The sequence below is a fragment of the Lagopus muta genome, chromosome 19, assembly GCF_023343835.1.
Source record: "Lagopus muta isolate bLagMut1 chromosome 19, bLagMut1 primary, whole genome shotgun sequence".
NCBI classification, from domain to species: Eukaryota; Metazoa; Chordata; class Aves; order Galliformes; family Phasianidae; genus Lagopus; species Lagopus muta.
The window spans coordinates 4762362-4783969 of record NC_064451.1 but is presented as its reverse complement, the minus strand read 5'-3'; the positions used below and the strand labels follow the sequence as shown (position 1 = coordinate 4783969).

At 47.5% G+C, this 21608-nt stretch overlaps 1 protein-coding gene across 3 annotated transcripts in view; it reads right to left on the bottom strand.

Moving 5' to 3' along the window:
• The window catches only part of LOC125702540 (collagen alpha-1(XXVII) chain-like), a 127011-nt gene that overhangs the window by 87935 nt on the left and 17468 nt on the right, over nt 1-21608 (bottom strand). For all 3 annotated transcript variants that reach the window (XR_007380632.1, XM_048965961.1, XM_048965960.1), the window contains exons 4-9: nt 17966-18019; nt 11401-11454; nt 7715-7768; nt 6150-6203; nt 1820-1864; nt 933-986 (exon numbers count right to left, since the gene is read on the bottom strand). Coding sequence is in view for 2 of the 3 variants with exons in the window: in XM_048965961.1 (XP_048821918.1) it covers nt 933-986; nt 1820-1864; nt 6150-6203; nt 7715-7768; nt 11401-11454; nt 17966-18019 (315 nt within the window). In the remaining variant the exon portion in view is untranslated. The remainder of the gene's footprint in view (nt 1-932; nt 987-1819; nt 1865-6149; nt 6204-7714; nt 7769-11400; nt 11455-17965; nt 18020-21608) is intronic.

The following is a 21608-nucleotide window of genomic DNA, read 5'->3' as shown; positions in this document are numbered from 1 at the left end:
CACATCATAAGAAAGTGCTTTTGTCCCTCATATGTCAAGCGCAAATATTTCACCCGGCCTATCTGATGGGCAGCACACAGCTGTGAACTGCTAAGCAGCATTCATTAGCCTTGTATGTCCATGATAGGCTACATGAGCCATCTCGTGCACGTTCACACCTAGCGTGCAAATCTCTGAGCGCCCTTCAGCACGCAGTCAGGTGCACAGAACTCCCACCCGGTCCCACCACCCCTACGTGCCGCCTACCATCAGCCTGATTTGGGATTTAGGGCAGATCACGCTGCTGACTGTGGGTTGAGGGCAGTTGTTCTCAGTCCCACACTCAGTGCATCGGGGTAAGAACTCGCATATGAACTCTCTTAACATCAGGAAGAAAATAGAGGCTCTGACCCCGATCTATTTCCCTTCACACATTCCTCCAATCCTGAAGTTTTCTTAGAGTCTTTTTTCAATGGAAAACAAAGACTTGATTTTCTTTCATCTTTTTTTTCTTGGCAGCTGCAAATGACTCACATATATTGATGGTCTGTGTATAACCTTATACAGATGAATATATACCCATACCAGCAAATGTGAGATTTCAATCAAACCTTTTCAATCAGCAGCTTTCTGCCCCAGGTTTCTAACTTGTTCATGTCATACATGCAAAGATTTGCCTAAAAGTGATGGGTCAGCAGCTCTCAGGCACGCTTTTCTGCTCTGCTATGTTTTAATTTCTGTTCTTTTTTTCTCCCATTCCTGTATCAGGCAGATTTTGCTACAGAAATTCAAGTTGCATCCATCCTACGCACAACATCCTTTCTAACACGTGAGTGAGGGGTCATGGTATCACTGCACTGACTTTCGTGGGCCATGTATGCAGCAGTGCATGTGTTCACTGCCTGCACACCCACAGCCCTACTCTGTGCACAGCACGATGAGATTTACTGCACCTGCCTGCCAGGATAACCTTTGGCACCAGGGCTGCCGGCTGGTCCTCGTTCACCCTTTGGAGAGAAAAGAAAAAGAACAGGGTAAGGGGATGGCCACACACCTGGGGAGCATTTTAGCTGCTTTGAACTGGGGTGGAACGGATTAGATCTGTGATTTAGTCATAAAGCTGTGAAGTAAATCTATAGAGACAAAAATGTGAAAGGCAAACGGTGGAATAAACGGACGGAGCAAAAAGCAAGCAGGAAAGCAAGGCAACACCATCCACACGTCCAGCACGTGTCGGTCTGTGCCCTTCTCCCTCCATCGGCAGTGAAAGCAGCAGATAGTCTGAAACAAGGAGGCTTAGAGAAGGTGTAAGGCTGCATCTATATCTGGCATATGGAACCGTTTTGCTGCTGGGGAAGCACTGCCAAAATTCTTCAGAATGAAACGGATTCATGTATAATATCCTTTAACATCATTGCTAACAGGGCCTGCTATTCATTGCCCTTTTTTTTTTTTCCCTGAACTGCAAACATCAGACCTAACCAAATAAAGGGGGGAAGGGGGAGTGGGGAATGGGCTCTGGGAGGGAATTACATGTTAGTACTTAATCTGATGCAGCTAGTAAACTCCAGCTGAAATTAATGTAAGAGAAGGAAGGGGGAGCAGGGTAAGCTGGTATTTTTTCCACCACACAGACCTAACATGGTTGAGCAATAAAAATTAGAAATTAAATTTAGAAACCCCGAGGCAGCCTCCTCCCACCGACATGCAGACTGATGTGCTGTGCCTCCCATGTGTGCACGGAGCTCCCTGCTCCCACTGATGTTGTACGGCACCCAAAGCAGCGACAGTCATCCCATCCCTCTCTGTAGGATCAGGGCTGGGAGCTGGGAAGACTCACCTGGTCTCCAGGGTGACCTGGTGGTCCAGGGTAGCCTTTGTATCCCTGTTGAAATAGGGTAGAAAAGATGAATAAGAAAAAAAAGAATGGTTTTGGTCTGAAGTTCTCTTTGCAAGTAGGACTGATGTTCAGGGAAGAGGCAGTTCTTTGGGTTTGGAATGGGACCACACCACCGCAAGCTTTTACCACGCACTGCCCAAATCTTGCTGATGTTCTCAGGCTGTGCTGGCGGCTGCTCAGCAAGGACTTGCTCCATCCACAGCCAGAGGGCTGCAGCTACACTCAGGTTTGTAACCCACACTGTTCCCCTTAATCCTTAGGAAACCACAAGCTTATAGGACAGAGGGTTTGGGCAGGTGCAGAGATGTTTGCCTTCAGAAAAGCCTGCATCTCAGCTGTAGATCTGAAGGCCGTGGTGAAAGCACTGATCGTTTCTGTACCGTTTCACCCAGGTATCCTTGCTCCAAGCCCTACACATCACGGGTCTCTTGCATTTTGGAGAAAACCCTCACTTTTGTTTTAGAACTGGAAATGCCACAGGAAACACCAGCAAAGCCATTTACTATCACAGGAAGCTTCAGTTTGGTTTCCAGCTCGAACTTGTCTCACTTCCAGCTTTTCTAATCTAATTATTATAAGGCGTGACAAGATCCAGAGCCCTTCCTTATGGAGCTACCTAAAATGGTGAGCAAGCTGCCTCTTAACTCGTTCTCTTCCAAATTGGAGTTCCTTTATGCAACTTGCTAGCAGGCAGGTGTTGCAGGCTTCAAATCACTCTCACAGGTCTTTCATAAATCTGCTTCGGTTTTTCTGTATTTTTTTTTAATGCAGAACAAAGGCAGCCTGTTCAGCTGCAGACTGATCAGCGTGTATTTGGAGTCCTCTTTCCCCAGGGTTTACCTACAGTCTCTTTCCAAACACCAAGGAAATTCTGCACATGGCAGGCACGTCAGGTTTTTTGCTCTTTCCCTGAATCTGTTGCTTCAGCTATTTAAAACTCCTTTCCATCAGGTGGAGTCAGAGCAGATGAAGAGATTACAGTAGGAGTGGTGAGGCACTGGGATAGGGTCAGAGAGGTGGGGGATGCCCCAGCTCCAGAGACACCCAAGGCCAGAGCTGGATGGGTGTCTGAGCACCTGGTGGGGCTGTGGGTGTCCCTGTTCACTGCAGGGAGTGGGACCAGATGGCTTCTAAAGGTCTCTTCCAACCCAACCCATTCTATGATTGCATTCAGTTACAGAGGTGATTAGCTGGGCTACTAGAGAGATTAAAACAAGGCAGAACATTAAACTTGAATCAAATGGAGAGAGAAAATCAACACAAAACAATCCTTGCACAAATACTACACAAAAAAAAAACAAAACAAAAAACCACCAGAACCAACAAACCCAAATGCTTTCACAGTGGGTTGCAATTGCTCTTTGCTGCTCTCCCCATCCCAGCCCGGAGCATCCTGCACACACTGGGAGCACCCCATGTCTGGAAGCCTTGACCAGGCTCTGGCTTGGTCAGCTCTTGGCCTCCTGTTTCCCTCACCAGACGAACCCAGGGCTGTTTCTGCTCCCAGCTCCACACCTCTGCTTAACTGCTTTTTTATTCTTCCCCTGGGCTATTCTAGACCTGCAGCTTAAGCCTTTGCTGGCAGAGGTACGCAATGTTCTCAGCCATCCTGGCTACTACCCACTCCCCTTTGCATTCCTCCTCACTTGTTATTTCAGACATTTTGGCCTGGAAAAATGTTGATTCCCTTTTCACCCATTCTCCCCTGCTCGACCTCGCTGAGGATCACGGCTTCTCCTTCTGATGGAGCTGCACTCCCCCAAGAAAGCACTGGTTAACCTGAGGACCATTGGGCTACTGGCTGTCCCTTCTCTGGACCTCCAAATGGCTTTTTCTCTGAGTGCTGTTTGCATGTTTTTGTCAGCAGCTCCTGGAGCAGGACCAGCAAGGTGGGATCTGCTGGAGATGGGAACCAGGCCCTTGAGATCCCACCTTGCTGATCTGCTCCCTGGCTCTGGTATTCCCTCACTCTGAGCATCCCCTGAGCTCATGTCAGCTCCAAGCACTGTATTACTCTCTCTGCAATGGCAAATGAATTGCACTCTAGTTAGGTACGTACTCTACTGCTGTTGCATCATACTAAATACACTCCTTGCTATTTATAGTGCTCTGAATGTGTGGTTTTTTTCACAGTATACTGCAGTTATTTTTGTCTCAGGTTAATTATAATGAGGAGAAAACAGAAAAGCTTGTATAAGCTAAAGTTGGCAGGAATGTGAAAGCATTTACCTGTTAATCCTCTTCAAATAGCACTAAAATGACAGGGCAGAGGGTACAAAAACAACAGCGTTTGCTCCTTTATCCAAACACTTCCTGATGATTACAGGGTGTTTGACACAAAGGACTGTGATTCAGAAAGGAAATTGCACTCCAGTGAAAGATGTGCTCATCTGTGATGATATTTATAATCCATGCTCTCCCAGCTATAAAGGGCCATCCTGCACTCCGATAGGAAATAAGGAGTGAAGAGGGCAGGGAATGAGATCTGCATGACAGGATGTGTTTGCAAGCACTGAGCACCTCCCAGCTCTGCCTTTAGTCCCCAGATGACTTCAGCAAAGCTTCTAAGAATCACAGAATCCTTACGGTCAGAAAAGACCTCTAAGACCACCAAGCCCAACCACCAGCCCATCATCCACCCCATTAGCCATACCCTCTCTCTCCTTGCTGCTGTCCCACACAGTCTGGCGCTTTGCTGCAGCCATGGGCTCTGCGCAGCCCTTGTGGCCGATGGCAATAATGCAGCATGATGCTGAGATGCATCTGCGTGGCAGATCAGACTCTCCAGCCCTACAAGGAGCAAAAGGTTTGCATCCAGAGGGCCGGCTCCGCGCTGCAAGTCCCACTGCCCAAAACCATCTGCCACTTGGTTGTGACTCCAGCTCATCCTACTGAGACGTGTATTTTATGTAGTGAGAAAAGTGTTTTCTTTCTTCTGCCTCTTTGAAAGTTTCTACAGAGAGTTTTCAGATCAAAGCCCTCAGAACTGCCCTTCCATGCAGTGAGCGGGAGGGCCGTCCATTTCCAAGGCGTTCCTGCTTGCTGGTAGCCAAGTTGTGTTGCCTATTTTCAGCCAAACACCAGCATATTTTCACTGGGAGGATGCCAGCAGGGAATCCAGATAAAAAAAGATTTTTTCCAAACATTTCTCCAACAGCTGTAATTTTTTTCTTAATGCAGGATGCTAATAAAAGCCAGGTTACACCAAAACCACTGCCAGGCTAGAGCTACTGGGAGGTGTTTTTTTTAAGCTGCACCAAAGGAAAAAATTCAGCATCCAACTTGCTCGTTACAGAGAGAAACAGAAGCATATCCCTGCCTCTGCCCTGTCCTGGGGGAGCCAAAATCAAATGTGAAGGCCATGTGCTAGACTCAGGAATGTTGGTTCAATCTCCTATTCCGTCTCCACTTTTTCCCACCATGGGACCTTGCTCTCCTGACATTGTTTTGCTGATTGCAACCACAAGGTTTTGCTTTATGAGCTGTTATATCAGGAAAATGATACTCTTTGCACTGTGTTTGTTAGAGTTTGTAACTGCAAAAGAACGCTAATTAATCTCCATACTGCTCCTAGCTCCACACAGCACTCAAAGCACAAGAGAGAAGAAAACAAACAACCCTAGCTTCTACTTCTTCCAATTTCATCCCAATATAAAGCATACAGTGAGCATGGAGAGGGAAGGTTTCTTTCAGCCTTCTACACATCTTCTTCCTCTCCCCAGAGTCTTAATGCATACGTGAGTGGGTGTTTGTATGCAGCTAATTGGGCTAAGGAACAGCAGCACAACTTCAACGGTTCATTTACCAACGGAGTACCCATTTACTGATGGAGTACTTGAACCAAGATGTTAGTTTTAACCATTCAGCTTTGCTATGTCAGCATTGGCTCCCTGGGGAGGGCAGTCACATCTGGTGAGCCCAACTATCAAACAACCTGCATAGCTTCGAGAAAACCAACCCAACCTACCAACACAGCCTGGAACTGGAAGGTCAACTCAAGCGTCCTTGATATAGAAGAGCTATGCTCTCACACTCAGTGTGTGGATTGCTGAGTGCTGCTATGTGGGTTTGTACACTTGAACACGTGCACGTGCTCTGCTGCAACATAAATGCGAGGATGGATGTCATGTTCCAACCCTGTGAGTGCTTTTCTAGGTGTAGGCATATTGCTGGTGATGCTAACGTTGAAACAACAGTGTGGTAGAGTTACAAGAGGACATTTTGAATTAAAAATCGTGATTTCGTTCACTAGAAAAGGACAAATGCTTACCTTTCTACCAGGTGGCCCAGGGAACCCAGTCAGACCAGGTAAGCCCACATCTCCCTGCACAAAACAAGACACTTGCATTAGTTTTCAGCAACATTTTCCCTGTGGTTAATGTACTGTTACTGAAGTTATTTTGCCTACAGCAGTACCCAACTATTCGCATTTCTAATTGCAACTCTGCCTGGATAAGTGTATATTTGAACACCACCTCTATTAACTGGCTGATACAAATAATAGACCCAGCTAATCAATGACAGCTGCTGCTGGAGTCCAGTTTTCACCAACAGAATGAATGCTTAAAAAAATAAAGATCTCATTCAGTCACATGCTTCATTTGCCTTTAGTTGGATGTTTAAATGGCCAAGGCAGGCAAGATGCAGCTTTCAAATGCTATTGGAACAACAGGTACCTCCTGCCAAACCCCGTGGCTGTGCTCCACACTGGCTCAGCCCACAGCTCAGTTCAGATGACTCTGATGGTGGAGTTACTTCACCTACAGAACATGAGCTGCACCTCTGTGGGCTGCTGGGGGGAGAGATATGTCAGTGACTTTCTGGAAAGTCCTTCCAAGCACTTCCCTTGGCAACCAATAATTATCTCTTCCAAAAGAATCTGGCGTACTGCAAATCTCACCTCCAGCTGATGTACCCAAACCATCACAGAAGTGAGAAGCTCTTTGGTGTGAGCATGCTAACATCGGATCCATTAGTTCAAGCCCACTTGGGCCTCCTTTGATTAGAGTGAAAAAATCCTTCCAAGATTCCAGCATTGTGCCGTGCCTGCTTAGTGAAAACACTCTTGGAGTATCTAGCTTGAAAATTAGGCATCACTCCAAACTCCTGCTGGAAATTCCTTGTTTCTATTACTGCTAACAGGAACAAAGCCTTGTTAACATGAGCTAAAAGCAATCTGGATCTCTCCCCTTCTTGCAATGAGCATGCTTGCACGAAAACAGTTCCAGATTGTGTGGGTGGATGGTTTCCATGTGATGCCATTGTGATACAGCCCCAGACATTTCCAAAGGCACCTCGTGCTGTTAAGTTAAACATGTCGTTTCAGACTCAGCCATCTCAACGTTTGTGAGTGTCACCCTGAGCTCACAGCCCCACAGGGCACTGAGGCATCTGGATTCAAACGGAGGGTCTGAGCTCTTCGTGGCTGATGCTTTCTGTTAACGGTGCATTTATAGCAAGGCTTATGATGAGGGGAAGAAAACCAGGCCTCTCGTCCTGGGTGTGAATTACGAAGTATTGTGCAGCCACCACGGAAAGAACTAATTGAGGTAGATACTGTGAAGCCCTGATTGCCTTTCTATTCATTCTAGACCTCTCTGAGGCCTTGTGGCCTCTGTAAAATTCACTCAGCTGTGAAACTGCAAAAACAGGGCTTGTCACTCATTGGAAAGAATTGGCAGAGCACATGGCCCTTAACTCAGCTAACCCGCTTTAGTGCTGAATCCAGAGTCCCAAGCCTACACGAGCAGCTGTGCTGCCCATGGCTGCAGCATGGACCCCCTCCACGTGTAGGCACAGGGCGTGAAGCACAACGTGACCTCAGTGCCACCTCACCTTTGGTCCTCTGCGAGCTTTTCCAGGCGACAGCCCAGGATCACCTTTCTGACCCTGCAATGAGAAACTTAAATTAATGACGTCACCCACAGACCCGACTCATAGATGTGGTCTTGCTTTCATCAAGCCCCCAGCTTAGGCCCACCATTTGGTTTCACCTGTGTCTTCTTCCCATAGCTCAAATGCATTAAAGCCCTCAGGAATAGCTCTGTTTTGCCAGGGCTGGTTTTGACAAGTTAATACTGCTGCTAAAGCGCTGAGTTTTAAATAGTATTTGACAGTATTAAATTGACTAAAAAAGGATGTCTGGAAGAAGGCGATGTCAGGACTTTTGATACTTATTAGATCAGACAGCTGTGATTTCTTCCTTGCTTACAACTACCATCACAAAAATAATTACCAAGCTATTATTGTGGATAAACCATCCTTAACAACTTCCTAGCTGCTGTTGTTTTCTTTAACTGTGGGGAACAGATGAAACTGGAGAGAAAGTTACACTAATTAGACACCATCAGCAGCCAGAGCAATTGGGAGGCGTTCAGGCTGGCAGAGGAAGAGGCACACTTTATCTTAAGTGGCAGTATGCATTATTTTCCTGTTTAACAGCCGTGACAAGAGAAAGTACAACCAAAGGCTGATCTTCTGATAGGATTTCATCAGTTTGTCAACAGCTAATTCCAGGAGAGTCCTTGGAAAATCCCAGGTTAAAGTCTTATAAGGTGGAAAGGTGGGAAAAGAGATAGAAGCAGGAAAAAGGGGATGAGATTTGCAGTATGCCAGATTCTTTTGGAAGAGATAAGTATTGGTTGCCAAGGGAAGTGCTTGGAAGGACTTCAAGGACTTGGACTTTGCAGAAGAATATTATTATCTGCTAATTGGTGTATCTCATTAGCAACATGAAGGTCTAGCTATGGCCAGCTGAGCAGCTTCTCCATGCAGCATCGCTGCATCTGACACACCTTGCACCCCCCTCCTCCTCTCCCACCACCCACCACAAGCTGTAAGGCTTGGGGAGTGAGACGGCTTGGCTATGGACTGTAGGGAGTGCTGCCAACTCAAGGCAGATGAATCTGTAGAGTTTCTGAATGAAGGCTGCCTGGTTTCCAAGCACGACATGAAGTCATGCAGACAATCTTGCTTTGCATGCAGCTGTTTTCAGGCAAGTCTCCCACCCTGAGCTGTCTGTGGGTGCTTGAGATCACAGCTACTCGCTTCAGCAAAATTACTGTAACGCTGCAGGTAGACATCCACCACCTCCACCAGCCTTCCCAAGGGCTTGGTGAGATGTCTCTCACATCGCTCCCTGGTGAGGTCCAGATCATGTTAGCTGTCTGTGCCTTGTGTTCTATGCTTTACACTGCTCTGATCCTCACACTGGTGGGGAGCTCAGCCACAGTGGGATCACACTTTCCTAAGATTAAATAACAAGAGTGCATCGGGGCCAGCGAGACAGATGTCTGATGTTGAGGGCTGAGGCTGAGGAATGCCCAGCTCCTCCTGTGCAGCAGCCACATGGTGACATTTACCCTAACCTCATCCATCAGCCCTGCCTACAAGCCTTCCCATCCCAACCGATGGAGCACATTTCCTTGGAAAGGAAAATGCTTTCTTCTGTTTTTATCCATATCTGGGAGAAGCCGACAGCTGTGAAATTTAAACACCTCCGCTTCGCAATCCCACTAATAGTATTTCAAGCATCAGTGGCACTACAGCCAAACCATCCGCTAAAAGGAAAATTCAACTTTGCCTACCGCAGTAACGAGGAAGATTCCTCTGGAGCAGCTAAGCAAAACACACTAACATCTGGGGCCAAAGGCTTCTGTAAGAGAGGTACAAACCCAGTTGCTGTGATGCCTCTGGAAAACACAGCCTGCTGACGGGTCCCAGTCCTGATGCTGCTGGGCATCCTCAGTGTGGGATCACCTCCACTGTACTCATGCACTGTCTGACCTCATGAGTGCTCTGTTAATTCAGCTGATAAAAATTATGCCCCTGGGTTACTTCCTCAGTGACAATACTTGCTGTTAGTCATTGTTTCCAAGCTCTATCTATCTGGGAAAGTTCAGCTTCCTTTTTGAGCCTGCTTGTTTTTTCCACGTGGTTAAGGGATGCTGAGGGCAGATGGAGCCCACTTGCAGGCACCCAGCAGTGGTTCTGCTTGGGGTTGCCCTTCCTACAGGCACAGGCCAGGCTTTGGCCATGGGCTGGGCATGCTAGGAGGATAGCAGGTCCCAGGTGCAGATTTGTGGACCCTGGTGAAGGGCATTTAAAATGTAAGGGCATGAAATACCTTGATTTTCCGTGAACTCTAGCTTCTGGGACTGGTATAGCAATGAATAAAGGGAAGGAGGGAAATCAAAGCTCTGGTAACCTTACAAAAAGTAGTTCATATGCAAAGGTCTTGCAATAACATCTTAGAAGGCTCTCATTGATAGAAGTGGAGTTACAGCTGGTTCTGTTACACCAGAGCTGCAGCTCTCCGCTCCCATTGCAAGCTCAGTGCTTCTTGTGACACAGCATCATGAAGAACAGCCTAATCCTGCAAACAGTGTCAGGGCAAAATTACGTGGCATAGTGCAGACCAGTGGCCCCACATTTCTGCTGCAGACTGCTACAGCAATTCATCCACCAGAGGCTTTTAAGCAGCCAGTCTGGATGGGAGAAAAATACGTATAGAAATGTTTTATTTCTAACAAGAAGCCAGCTGAATACAGCTTTATGGCCATGTGATGATTTCTGAAATTGGGCTAACGTTAAAAAAAAACACCCATAGCACAGAAAAGCATTTTGGCTGCACAGATTGGATCAGGCTGAATTTGCACGACTAGAAGTTAGGTAGAAAGGACTTTGATTTGACTTGTAAAACTCAGCAAGTGTGATCTGGAAGTCACCGGTGGAGAATAAATGCTGAGCACTGAAGATATAGAACTTTTACAGCCTCACTTTTCAGGCCATACAGCTACACTGCAGAATTTAAAACAGCTGCTGTTCACCAGCAGGTCTCCAGTGCCTAATTTTTAATCGCGTAACGGCAGCGGGCCAAGTTTCCACAACCTTTTTCCCAGAGCATCAATAGTGCTCATAATATCCCTGCCTACTGATGAGATCATAAAAAGAAAGGATTCTTGCTTGCACCTACAGCCTGCTTGTGCAAACCTCTGCTAAGCACTGCCCTTCAAATCTCAATGATTTTCGGCCCCAAAGGAGACCTCATGGGAGAGATGAGGACATGTAGGAGGCAGCCATGGGATCTGATGGGGAAGAGTTCCAGCTGCCCAGAAGCTCTGCAGAGGGAAGGGGAGGCGAGGGAGGAGGAAGCGAGAGAAGTGGGTGCTGCTAAGCCCCTGCTGCTAATGGATGCTGTGAAATCCGTGAGAAATAGAGTGAAGAAATCAGGATGTGGTGGGATGAGTGGTTCCACTGCCCTGTCCCTGCACAGCAGCTTGCTCCCTGCCGCAGGCATAGCTCAGGCAGGATCCTAATTAGGAAGCGTTTGAAATTAGAGAGAGCTGAGAATCGAGGTGCACAGCGGGGTCTCCTGTAAGCACAGGAGAAGGCTTTGACTGTGTCCAAGCAGAGGGGAGGGGATAAATGACTTCAGCTACTCTTTGTTCTGCTGAGAGCCCCACTGGGAAGCATCAGAAACACAAAGGTAAAGCTCCTCGTGCCCATCAGTGCACACTTACTTTCAGGCCTGGGGGTCCAGGTGAACCAGGGTTTCCGTGGGGACCCGGAGGACCCTAAAAAACACAACAAACACAAAATAAAGTCAACAGGGCTCAGTAATATTCATCAGCACCAGCTCCTGCCCACCCTTCGGGAAGGCAACACTTATCTGTCAATGCAACATCCACAATGACCATGAGATGGTTCAGTGACACTAAATATCCCCCCATCCAGGCACAGGAATACCTTGGGGTCAGGGGAGGGGAAGCTGTGCAAGGAGCCCCAGAAATGGCAGGAGGTGAGCAAAGGGCAGTGCAAGTGGGTGGGGGTGGGGATGCTTTGTTGGGTAAAAATGAAAGAGGATGGAAGCAGTTACTAAAGGGAAATTTTAAATTGCGCATTATTTATTTAAGATGAACTCTTTTCCCCTACAAGGAAAAGAGATTTTTGTCTTCAGAGGGAGAAAGAATGGATGGCAGGATGGTAAAACAGGCGGAGTGGAGGCAAGACCCAATTTAAAAATAAATACCATTTAGATCGGTGTTTCTGCATAGCTCTTACAAGGCAATGACACCGTTAGGGCATCTACCTTAGACACATGCACCAGCATCTCCTTTTACATCACATTTTGAAAGCACTTTACATACTTTCCAACGGCTATTTAAGGAGTTATCTGGAACAAACGGCCAAGGATAGTTTATCCCAGGATTGTATATAGCACAAAAGTTCTGTTAACCTTTCAGGCAGAAGTAGTAATAATTCTAAGTCCTCTTGAACACGTTCCTGAGAGATGAAACAACCTGAAGACTTAATTCCAAGGGCTTCTGTTCTGCCAAGACTGTGTGTGAGCTTCACACCACCGTCAGGAGCACAGTAATGTCTCTCCAGTTAGGAGGAGGATGGGCTGGGGGACAAAAAGCTGCTCATGCACTTTCTCAGTAAGCTCAGCTCTTCCCAGTGGGCACTTCAGAGGACGTGGGGCCAAGGTCTCCAGGGTCTGCTGTCCAAGGACAATCACTGCCATTAAACATGCAACTGGCACCCAAGTGCAGAGCTCTTGACCTCTTTTGGAAGAGTACCAGCGAGCTGATGTTTATTGAGTTTTATTTTTACTACACTCTAGTAGGAAATAATGGCTTTTTTTGTCTAGCTATTGTATCTTGTGGCACAGACAGCTGATGAGTGCTCCGTGCTGTTTCACAACCTGTGCAGCTCTGCTCTCCACAAGCTGTTCCATCAGAAGGCCGAGGCTCAGCTTTCCAAATGACATCTTTTACCCAAATACTTTCATTGTCCCTTTCTTAATTCCCTCCCAACTTTTCAGCCTGAAATTCCCCCGTACCTTTAAGCCTGGCTGTGAATTTTCAACAAAACTGAAGGAGTATCACATGGTAATTTGAAAACCCATACAGGTGCTATAACCAAGTGGTCTCCAATAAATTCATTTTCCCACTAAAGTATAGCATTGTCTGTTGGTCACATTGGGTGGGATGGAGGCTTCATGTACAAGCCTGCAGTAGCAAAAGCACTTGAACTCGATTCTTCCAGGTCCTAAATAAGGATGAAAATCAATACAAGTGGCAGAAACCAGAGCAGTAAAGTCTCTATAAAAGATGGGTTCCTAAAAAGCACTTATGCATAAGCAATAATCTGGGTAGCACTGAGCAGAGTTCATAAATTCTGACTGCTGTTAGATTTGAGGAGGGAATTCAGCTGTTATTCAAATTTGGAGCGGGGCAGCTTGGCTCATAGCCCACGTCAGTGCAGTTAGCTGAAATCTGTGCTTTGCCATTGCCTGGGGCAGGCTTAAAAGAGTTAGGCTGGAAGGAACAGCACGGTTTGGTGACTCCTAGCTGACAGGGAGAGTTTCCAGGAGGAAAGCTGGAACATAGGGAGCTGGGCTGCCCACCAAGAGCTCCTGGTTAGGAGACTCGTTGTGCCTCCAGCCAAATTTGGTGCAGACTCTTCCAGACCTAAACCAAAGCACAACGCAATCATAAGGCTTTAACCAAAAGTGGGCTGGTAAAGGGGGGAAGACCAGAGAAAGAATCTGGTCCCATTACCCAGTGCTAAAACATGTGATTATGAGAAAACACGGGCTCTTGACATACAAGACAGAGGATTTACCGCTGAATTGAGTGAGACTCGTGGTGTGTAATCCGAGCAAAGGAAGAACAGAAACCCATCCTGCTCCCAGAGACCAATGTGGTCTCACACTGGTGAAAAGCAGCCACATCCTGCTGATGAAGTTGACAGTGGGAAGTCCAGTCTGGCACACCAGTGGCTGCTGTAACCATGTCTGGGGATTGTGCTAGACATTTTAAACTGCTCTCGTAACTGCGGAGAGAAAAGGGCGTAGCCTGGCAGTAGTCCTAAAAATGGTAAAAATAACTGATCTCGATGTGTTCCAACACGGTTAGTCGTGAATCTACGCTTCCACCCACATTCTTGGCAGACGAGGAAGATGCAGTGTGGTACATTGAGTTGGGCTGGGGGACAGAAGGTGTGGGACAGCACCGCCTTGGGAGCTGTTAGCAGTACAGCATCGTGTAAGTGAGGCTCCCACATGAATCCACTTATCTATCTGCAAACCCCAATGACTCATCATGCGCCCTAGCTACACACACTTGTTCTATTAAACCCACTTTGACCTTCATTCTGCTTCTCCTATTGCACCCAGCAGAACTATCCATCTCCAGTCGGTGCTTCCTCTCCATGGAGAAGCAATTCAAGAATTAATTGCTTCATAGTTCTACAGTTAATCACTATATTTTTATCACGTTATCTTGGATTTAGTTCATTTTCTCACTCATATCTAGAAATCATGATTCTCCTAAGAATGTTTATCATCATTTACAGTCATCTTTGAAGGTAGCCAGGCTGGACGAAGCTCTGAGCACCTGATGGAGCTGTGGGTGTCCCTATTCTTTGCAGAGAGGTGGACCAGACGACCTTTAAGGGTCCCTTCCAGCTCAAATGATTCTGTAATTCTAATACATCAGTTTTGTTTCTCTCTTCTGTACTCAGGATGGGACAACTTTGAGATCAGTCAATCAAAAAATCCCATAGCACATTTTACTATGTGCAATTGTGCCTCTCTTCTCATTCTTTTTCTCCCCCTTCTAATAGCTGAACCAACCCAGTCTAGAGACAAGCTAACTTGCATCTGAAATGATCCAAACCTCACACCAGAAATGCCACGGAAAATGTTATCCCAGAAAGCAGCAGCCCAAGGTTCAGCGACAGAGCAGCCAGAACAATCCCTGAATGTGTTCTACAAGTGATAAGGGCTTCCCAAAGGTGACAGCTCTGTCATCTCCCTGGAATGTAATCCACATGAATGGCAGCCACTTGGGAGCGGCACTGCGCCGTGCAGCTCTGGGTGACGTGCCTGGAGATGGGACCCGGCTGACAGAAGTGCTTTTATGCACACTGCTTCACAGCCCCCCCAAATCAACAAAAGTGCAACTGTGCACAGCTGCCTTCACTGCCTCAGCATTCACAAGGGGGGAGATATCCTCAGAACTGCTAAATGTGAGAAAGCTTCAGTCAGAGGAACGGCTGCTCATTCAGGACTCGTTACGCCTTGGGCTTTCCCTTTTCTCTGACCTACAGATCCCTCTCTGACCTTTGGCTTGCTGAAAAACGAGCGAAATATTTGAGGTGAAACCAAACAAACTGTTTCTTTAAGCACTCCTTTTCAGAAATGGGAAAGTCTTCCTCGAGGAATGAGGGTACGGGGAACCCGAACAGCTGGCTGACTCCTTGCTTCTTTCAGGGGGAAGCAGTGCATTTTGAAGGCAAGGGAGACTTTCTGCAAGCACAGACCAAATGTCGCAGGGATGTGTCACACCGGGACCTTGCAATCTTTCAAGGTTCACAGGAGCATGGTAAGAGCATCCTGAAGCACATGTGAGTGCATTTCTCCTGCAGCCATCTGACAGGTCAAACAAGAGCAATGGCAGCGTGTCAGGCTTTGTGGCTTCACTCCAAACTCTGCCTCCGGCCTGTTGGGTGGCCAGGGGTAAAACACACTTGGGGAAAATGTGTCCCCAGCACCTGAGTTTGCTCACCTGTGTTAAATGGGAATATTGAGTTTGAGCAGACCTGGGGGTGTGTTCAGGTTGGATATTAGGAAGCACGGGATCCCTTACACAACAGTGAGAAACACCCAACTTTTATTTGGTAAATCCCTGTGTTCCTTACGGCTGCAGAGAAGGGCATGCGAATATTCTGGCCATTCTGTGATTCTGTCTCCATGTGTATCTGATGCAGAGTGACTGGCTGTAGCATTCACTTCACTCTCCTAGAATAGGGTAAACTTATAAATCAAGGAAATGTCATTTTTTAGAAAACCTTAGAATCCACCTGGCTTCTACTCTGCACTGCATTTGAGCACTGTGTCCCACACCCTTTTTCAAACCTTTACAGACCAGCATTTGTTACTGCAAATCGGGGGCAATTGCTTACATAGAAGAGCAACTTTCTGGCTGTAAGGCGAGGCTAGAGATATTTATCTGCTGGAAACAAGGAGACAGACTCATGGGAGCAGTCAGCTTTCCTTACAAACCATCTCTGACCACAATCTCACCCTCAAAGCAAAAGCTGATCTGAGCTTTCATTTAACTCTGACCAACACGGGGGGAGAAAGGGAAATAAAACAGAGGGAATACAGAATTCAAAGGAGTGGAAATACTGTGCTACATCAGCAAGACAGCCACTTCATGGGCTTCACAGCTACAGAAGGTCATGAGTCAAATGCTGCAGCTAACAAATAAACCAAGTTATTGTACAAGCATTAATAACGTAGGAATTATGCAAGCTACAACAAGGACAATCATGTCAGCCATAAGCTGAACTGGTGACAAGAAGAAACCCTTCTTTTCCTCCAGCATCCAGCACTGCAAAGCTGCATGCCATGCTCACCTCCCCTCAGCAGTCCATGCTTGGGGGACACCTTATGGGGCACCCCATGGGTTACCCTCAGGATGGTACAAGAACAAGTCTGCTTTACTGGAGGATCAAGTGAAGCAGAGGTAGAACATACCCTCAGCCATGCTGCACATTTATTTTGAAGTGACTCATGCACAACAAGAGCAAAAGATGCAAGAATTCCCCTAAGCCTATCTTCGTTTCTGGCAGGTCCTCTTCCTTGCAGCTAAGTCCTTAAACCCTGAAGAACCACAGGAAAAAAAATAATACTAAAAACACGCTGCAAAGTCAAAACAACTCACGCACAGAGCAGTACTGTCTTCAGTGCTCCAGGCCAGACATTTACAGGGTGACCCTCTTGCCCCCTCCCAAAATTAGCACAGCCTCTATGCAGCAGCCTGAGCCAAGCCAGGCTCAGCTGTGTGAGCACTTCCTAACTGGGAACTCTTCCCTGGGCTGATTCTCAGCACCTTTGGCAGGGGCTGAACTCAGAGATCCTCTGTTGCTTATTGTCTTTCAGGGGATTGTCTTAAATATAGGATGGGGAGCAATGCCAAGTTGTGACATGGTTTTCCACAATGGTTTTTTTTTCTCCTAGGAAAACTGCAGTTTTGGCAGATAGTGGAATTCGGAGGTAGAGGTAAAAGTTGGTCATTCACACAGCTGGGCCTCCAGACGTGGAGCCTGGTTTGCACACCACAGGACTGCAAGAAGTAACACCAAACAGCCGCGTGGGGTTGGGGCTGGGGTAAGAACAGCCCTGCAGCCTTCACGGGGACCTGCTGATAAAGACAAAGCCCAGGCAATGTGCTGATGTGGTTTCTGCTTAGGTGCTGGTACACAGAAGGCATCGCAGCTGCATAGCCAGTTGTATTTCACCAAAGAACATCTCTGATGTGGAACACATTATCTTGTCCATAAAACAGAGCAGCCTAAAGCTCTCTGATGCCTTGGGGCCCAAATGTGTATTCAAGTCTACTGATACCCATCCCATGCTGCAGTGGGTCCTGTTACTATGACAGAAGGAAAGTTCATTTACCCCCCAGGACCATAACAAGTGTCCCCATGAGCACACAGCCTTCTCACTCAGCCTCATGGCTGTTCCTTAAAGACTTTACACAGGATTGACTTTTAGCCAAATAGGTCTGAGCAAATCTCCCTCTGCTGCCAGGCCAGGATGCTGCCTGGATCACGGATCCAGGTATTCCAGAAGTACAGCCTTGTACTCCTATATCAGCTGATTCCCAACCCACATCAGCTCACTGCTCAGGACCCAGGCTCCATAACTGTACCTTGTGGGACAGCACCTTGCAACCACGAAAATGGTGCCAGTGCTTAACTGTATGAGTAGGGCATGCTGCCTACTGGAAACAAAATGAGGCAGGCAGAGCTCATCCTTCTGACAGCACATTAAAACATTCTCCCCCAGCCTTTGCTGCTGTAAAATCATAGTTTGGAGAGGCTGCAGATCACCAAAAGTTGCCTTCCTGGAATCTGTAACAGGGAAGGAGAGAAAGGAGGAAGGGCAGACCCCACTGGTAGGTCTGAAAGCAATCAATGCCCAGCCACAGGACCACACAGTAGCCCTTGGAGCAGAAGGTCAGGTGGCAATAGGTACAGATGGAGAGAAATAGAAGTTCTTAAAGCACTTACTCGAGAACCCCTCTTGCCTGGTGGTCCTGGTAAGCCCGGCAGACCTGGTGGACCCTAGGAAAATAAAAGTAAACGTTATGGATTGCTCTAGAAAATAAACTCAGGATGATTCTCCTGAGTGTTTCAAGGAGACCCATTTGGATAAACCAGGCAACACAGGCAAATTATAACAAAGTGCCCAGAACTCCCCTTCAGCTTCTGCTATTGCTGTAAAAGCCTGCAAGCTGTGCACAACAACATCTGCAGAAGCATCTGTTTGCAGAGAGCAGAGTGTTCACATCTTTCCACCATGGACCACGTTCCTGTGAGCACAGCAGTGCTTCACACTCTGTTTCCCAGACCAGTGCTCTATCACAGCAGTAATACAACTGCCTCCAGCTTCAGAGCTCCCTGCTACGTGCCAGCACCCACCACCAGCCACGTGTTGGCACCACAGTGAGCAAGGCATGCTATACATTACTATATACCAAGATTTCAGACAGAGAAAACTTGCCTGAGCCTCATTCTGATAAGAGACATCCATCCAAACCTTGTCCCTGTGGGAAAAAGCCTGGGGGGAGAGTAAGCAAAGCCCAGGGCCGGTCCCCTCTATGCTACTAATTTGATAGGAAAACCAAAGAATCAGAGCATTTCTTTCTGAAGCTACTTCTATCAGCAGTACAGGTAACTAGGAAATGGTTGCTTTAAAGGTGTAAGAGTCTACACAGCACAGAATTGGTAATTCTCCACACTGAGATGCACAGTGCTGCACTTCTGCTGCTGCACTGTTCACTGCTCCTACCCAACACTGCTCCCTGTCCTGGGGATTTCCACTCTCTGCAGCCTGGATCAATTGATCTGAGCCCTCTGCAAGCTGCTTGCTGCTGGCCAACACGGTGCTACCAGTCCTTGTATCAGCAACACTCACAGCTGATACAGCTGACCCTCATTTTAGCAATACACACGTCATTTTATTCTGCCATTGTGCCAGCCCAGGCTCCCGTGCATAACACAATTATACAGCTGTGCCAACAGACAGTTGTTCTTTCTTTTCTTTTTTTTAAGTCTTAAATAATTGCTCTCTAGAATCCAAACTTTTATTTTAAAAAAATCCTCGTGCCCTTTTAGTTAGGAAGATAACTATCAAAACATGCACCCAACGCAACTGATACAGCTGAGTTTTAATGGAGCTTACCAAAGACTAATTCAAGTCCTTAACCTCTTCTCCATCAGAAACCATTCCCCCGTACCCCAAAAAGAAGATGTAAAGGAGAAGATGCAACTGCCTGAGAACCACGTTTCTCAAATACCAGACAGGAGGTGACCTCCTCCACCTTCCTGCTAAGCAGCTGCAATTGCACTTGGCCCCATGAGTAAAAACGTTCTCCAAAAATGTGCACTGTTCAGAATAAACTGGAGCCGACAAAAACAAAGGAGAGAGTTAATACCTGCACTGGAGTGGGGATATGGAGTTAGGGAAAGGCACACAGAAAAACAGTATGTAACTCAGGAATCCCTACCACTTGGGTTTAATTTACTGCCTCTCCTTCAACCTTTTTTTTTGCTTTCATGAAAACAAGAGGGATGAAGTGACTGAGGGATAAGTATTGCAGAACTATAGAATCACAGAACAGCTTGGGTTGGGAAGGACCTTAAAGATCATCCAGTTCCAACCACATCCCCTGCCGTGAGCTGTTTGCCAGCCAGCACACCAGGCCCAGGGCTCCATCCAAGTAGCCAAAAGGCATCACAACATGGTGGTCAGCATGCATAGGGCAAGGGCCCATCCACAGATAAATAAACACAGCATGGTGGGGATGACAGAGGTAGCTGGATGAACACGTGTAGTTGCTGTGAAACATGACACGAGGCCACGCTCCCGCTCCTCACATGGTTCTTTGAGAGCTGGGTTGGATGGGACGTGCACCGTGCCTTCCCAGTGACTCATCCCTCTTCTGCCTCGTGCCCCATGCACAAGGCTCTGTGTCATCCAGCTCCGGCTTTCAGACAAGAGGCCCACGTCAGACAACTGGAGAGAGCAGCGCTGAAATACACACGGAGAAAAATGCACATCCGCAGAGGCAGCCAGAGAAGAATAAGGCTGGAGCAGGGCCCAGCTACTTACAGACGATGGATGCTGTCCCACTTCAAACGTAAAGCTCTGAGACGTGAGAAGAAAGAGACATCCATCAGCGCAGCACGCCTCTAGAGCCTGCCTGCAGGTTGGGTATTACGAGGAATTTCTCCTCAGAAAGAGCAGAGGGGCAGTGGCACAGGCTGCCCGGGGAGAGGTGGAGGTGCTGCCCATGGAGGTGCTTCAGGTGTGGTACTGAGGGATGTGGTGTATGGGCAGCATTGGTGGTAGGTGGACAGCTGGACTGGATGATCTTATAGATCTTTTTCAACCTCAATGATTCTACGATTCTAATGCCTGTAGTGTCCCTACACTCGTCGGAGCATCTCCCCCCTCACCCTGCTCACAGGGATGCAGGGAAGAGTTAAACCACGCAGAGCCTGGGCGGACCTTTCCGCTGTAACCCTTCGAGCATCCCTGGGGAAACCCATTGTGAGCAGTGGGAAGTGCTCCGAGGGGCAGGAAGGTTTCCTCTTCCTGGCAGCTGGAGGAAGATATCACTTCTGCCCTCTCCTTGCATGGACGCCCTGTGGGACCAGCAGAGCTGACAGCCTCCTCCAGCACTTTGCCTCTTGCCTCTGGCTTCTGTCCTGCTCCTCACTGCAAACTGATGGTGGAGAACACACACACACTCCGTTATCACACCAAGCAAACTCAGAGATCAAGGAGTAACATGGCAAAAGCAGATCCTCTCTCTTCTCGAGCCAAACAGCAGAGCTGTGAACCAGCCCAAACAGCTCCGTGATCAGCTCATGGCAGCCACATGAAAGTTTAACCCTTCTGGGTTTCCCACGGTAGCGTTAGCGATGATGACTGATCCCACCAAATGATTACAGGATTTATTCTAAGCTGCTGCTGGGAAACTTGCCGGCGCAAAAAGGATGCTTTCTGTAGCTTTTGGAGCTTCAAGTTGCACATGGAAAATTAAGCTAGGTTGTCTGAAAGTGAAATACATCGGACCCTGAGGACAAGCGAAATCTCACCGCTTCCTCTTGCTGCTGAGATCAGCTCAACTCATCCTTCCACCTTTCCCACATTCATGGCCCTCCCCACAGCTTCCCCTGCCCGCAGCAACACCCCTGGGAGCAGAGCTGCCTTCAGATCTCAGAACCTGAGCAAGGCTGAACCTGTTTGGGGAAGGTTTCAAGTGAATTGTAATCGGTTCAGGAATCGGTGCTGGCGGTGTGGGAAATGATTCTCTTCCTTTTGAATGGTTTCGAATTCATATCGCTCAGGTTGCAAACTATTTCTGTAATTGCTCCCCCAGGGGCAGGGACTCAGCCTAGCAGCAAATAGCTGATGGCTGCCCAGGACATGATTCAGCCACATTCTAGTGCATACTGATAAGATGGACATGCCTGTGATTTAAGGTCTCCCCACTGTACTTGTGTCCCCCACACTCTGCCCCTTGAACATCCCATAACTGGCTGCAGGTCACAGGAGGGCATGCTGCTGTACGTGAACAGGAGATGAAAGACTGAACGTTATTCCCTCTCAATTGCTAATGCACATGGTGAAAGCCACCTTAAA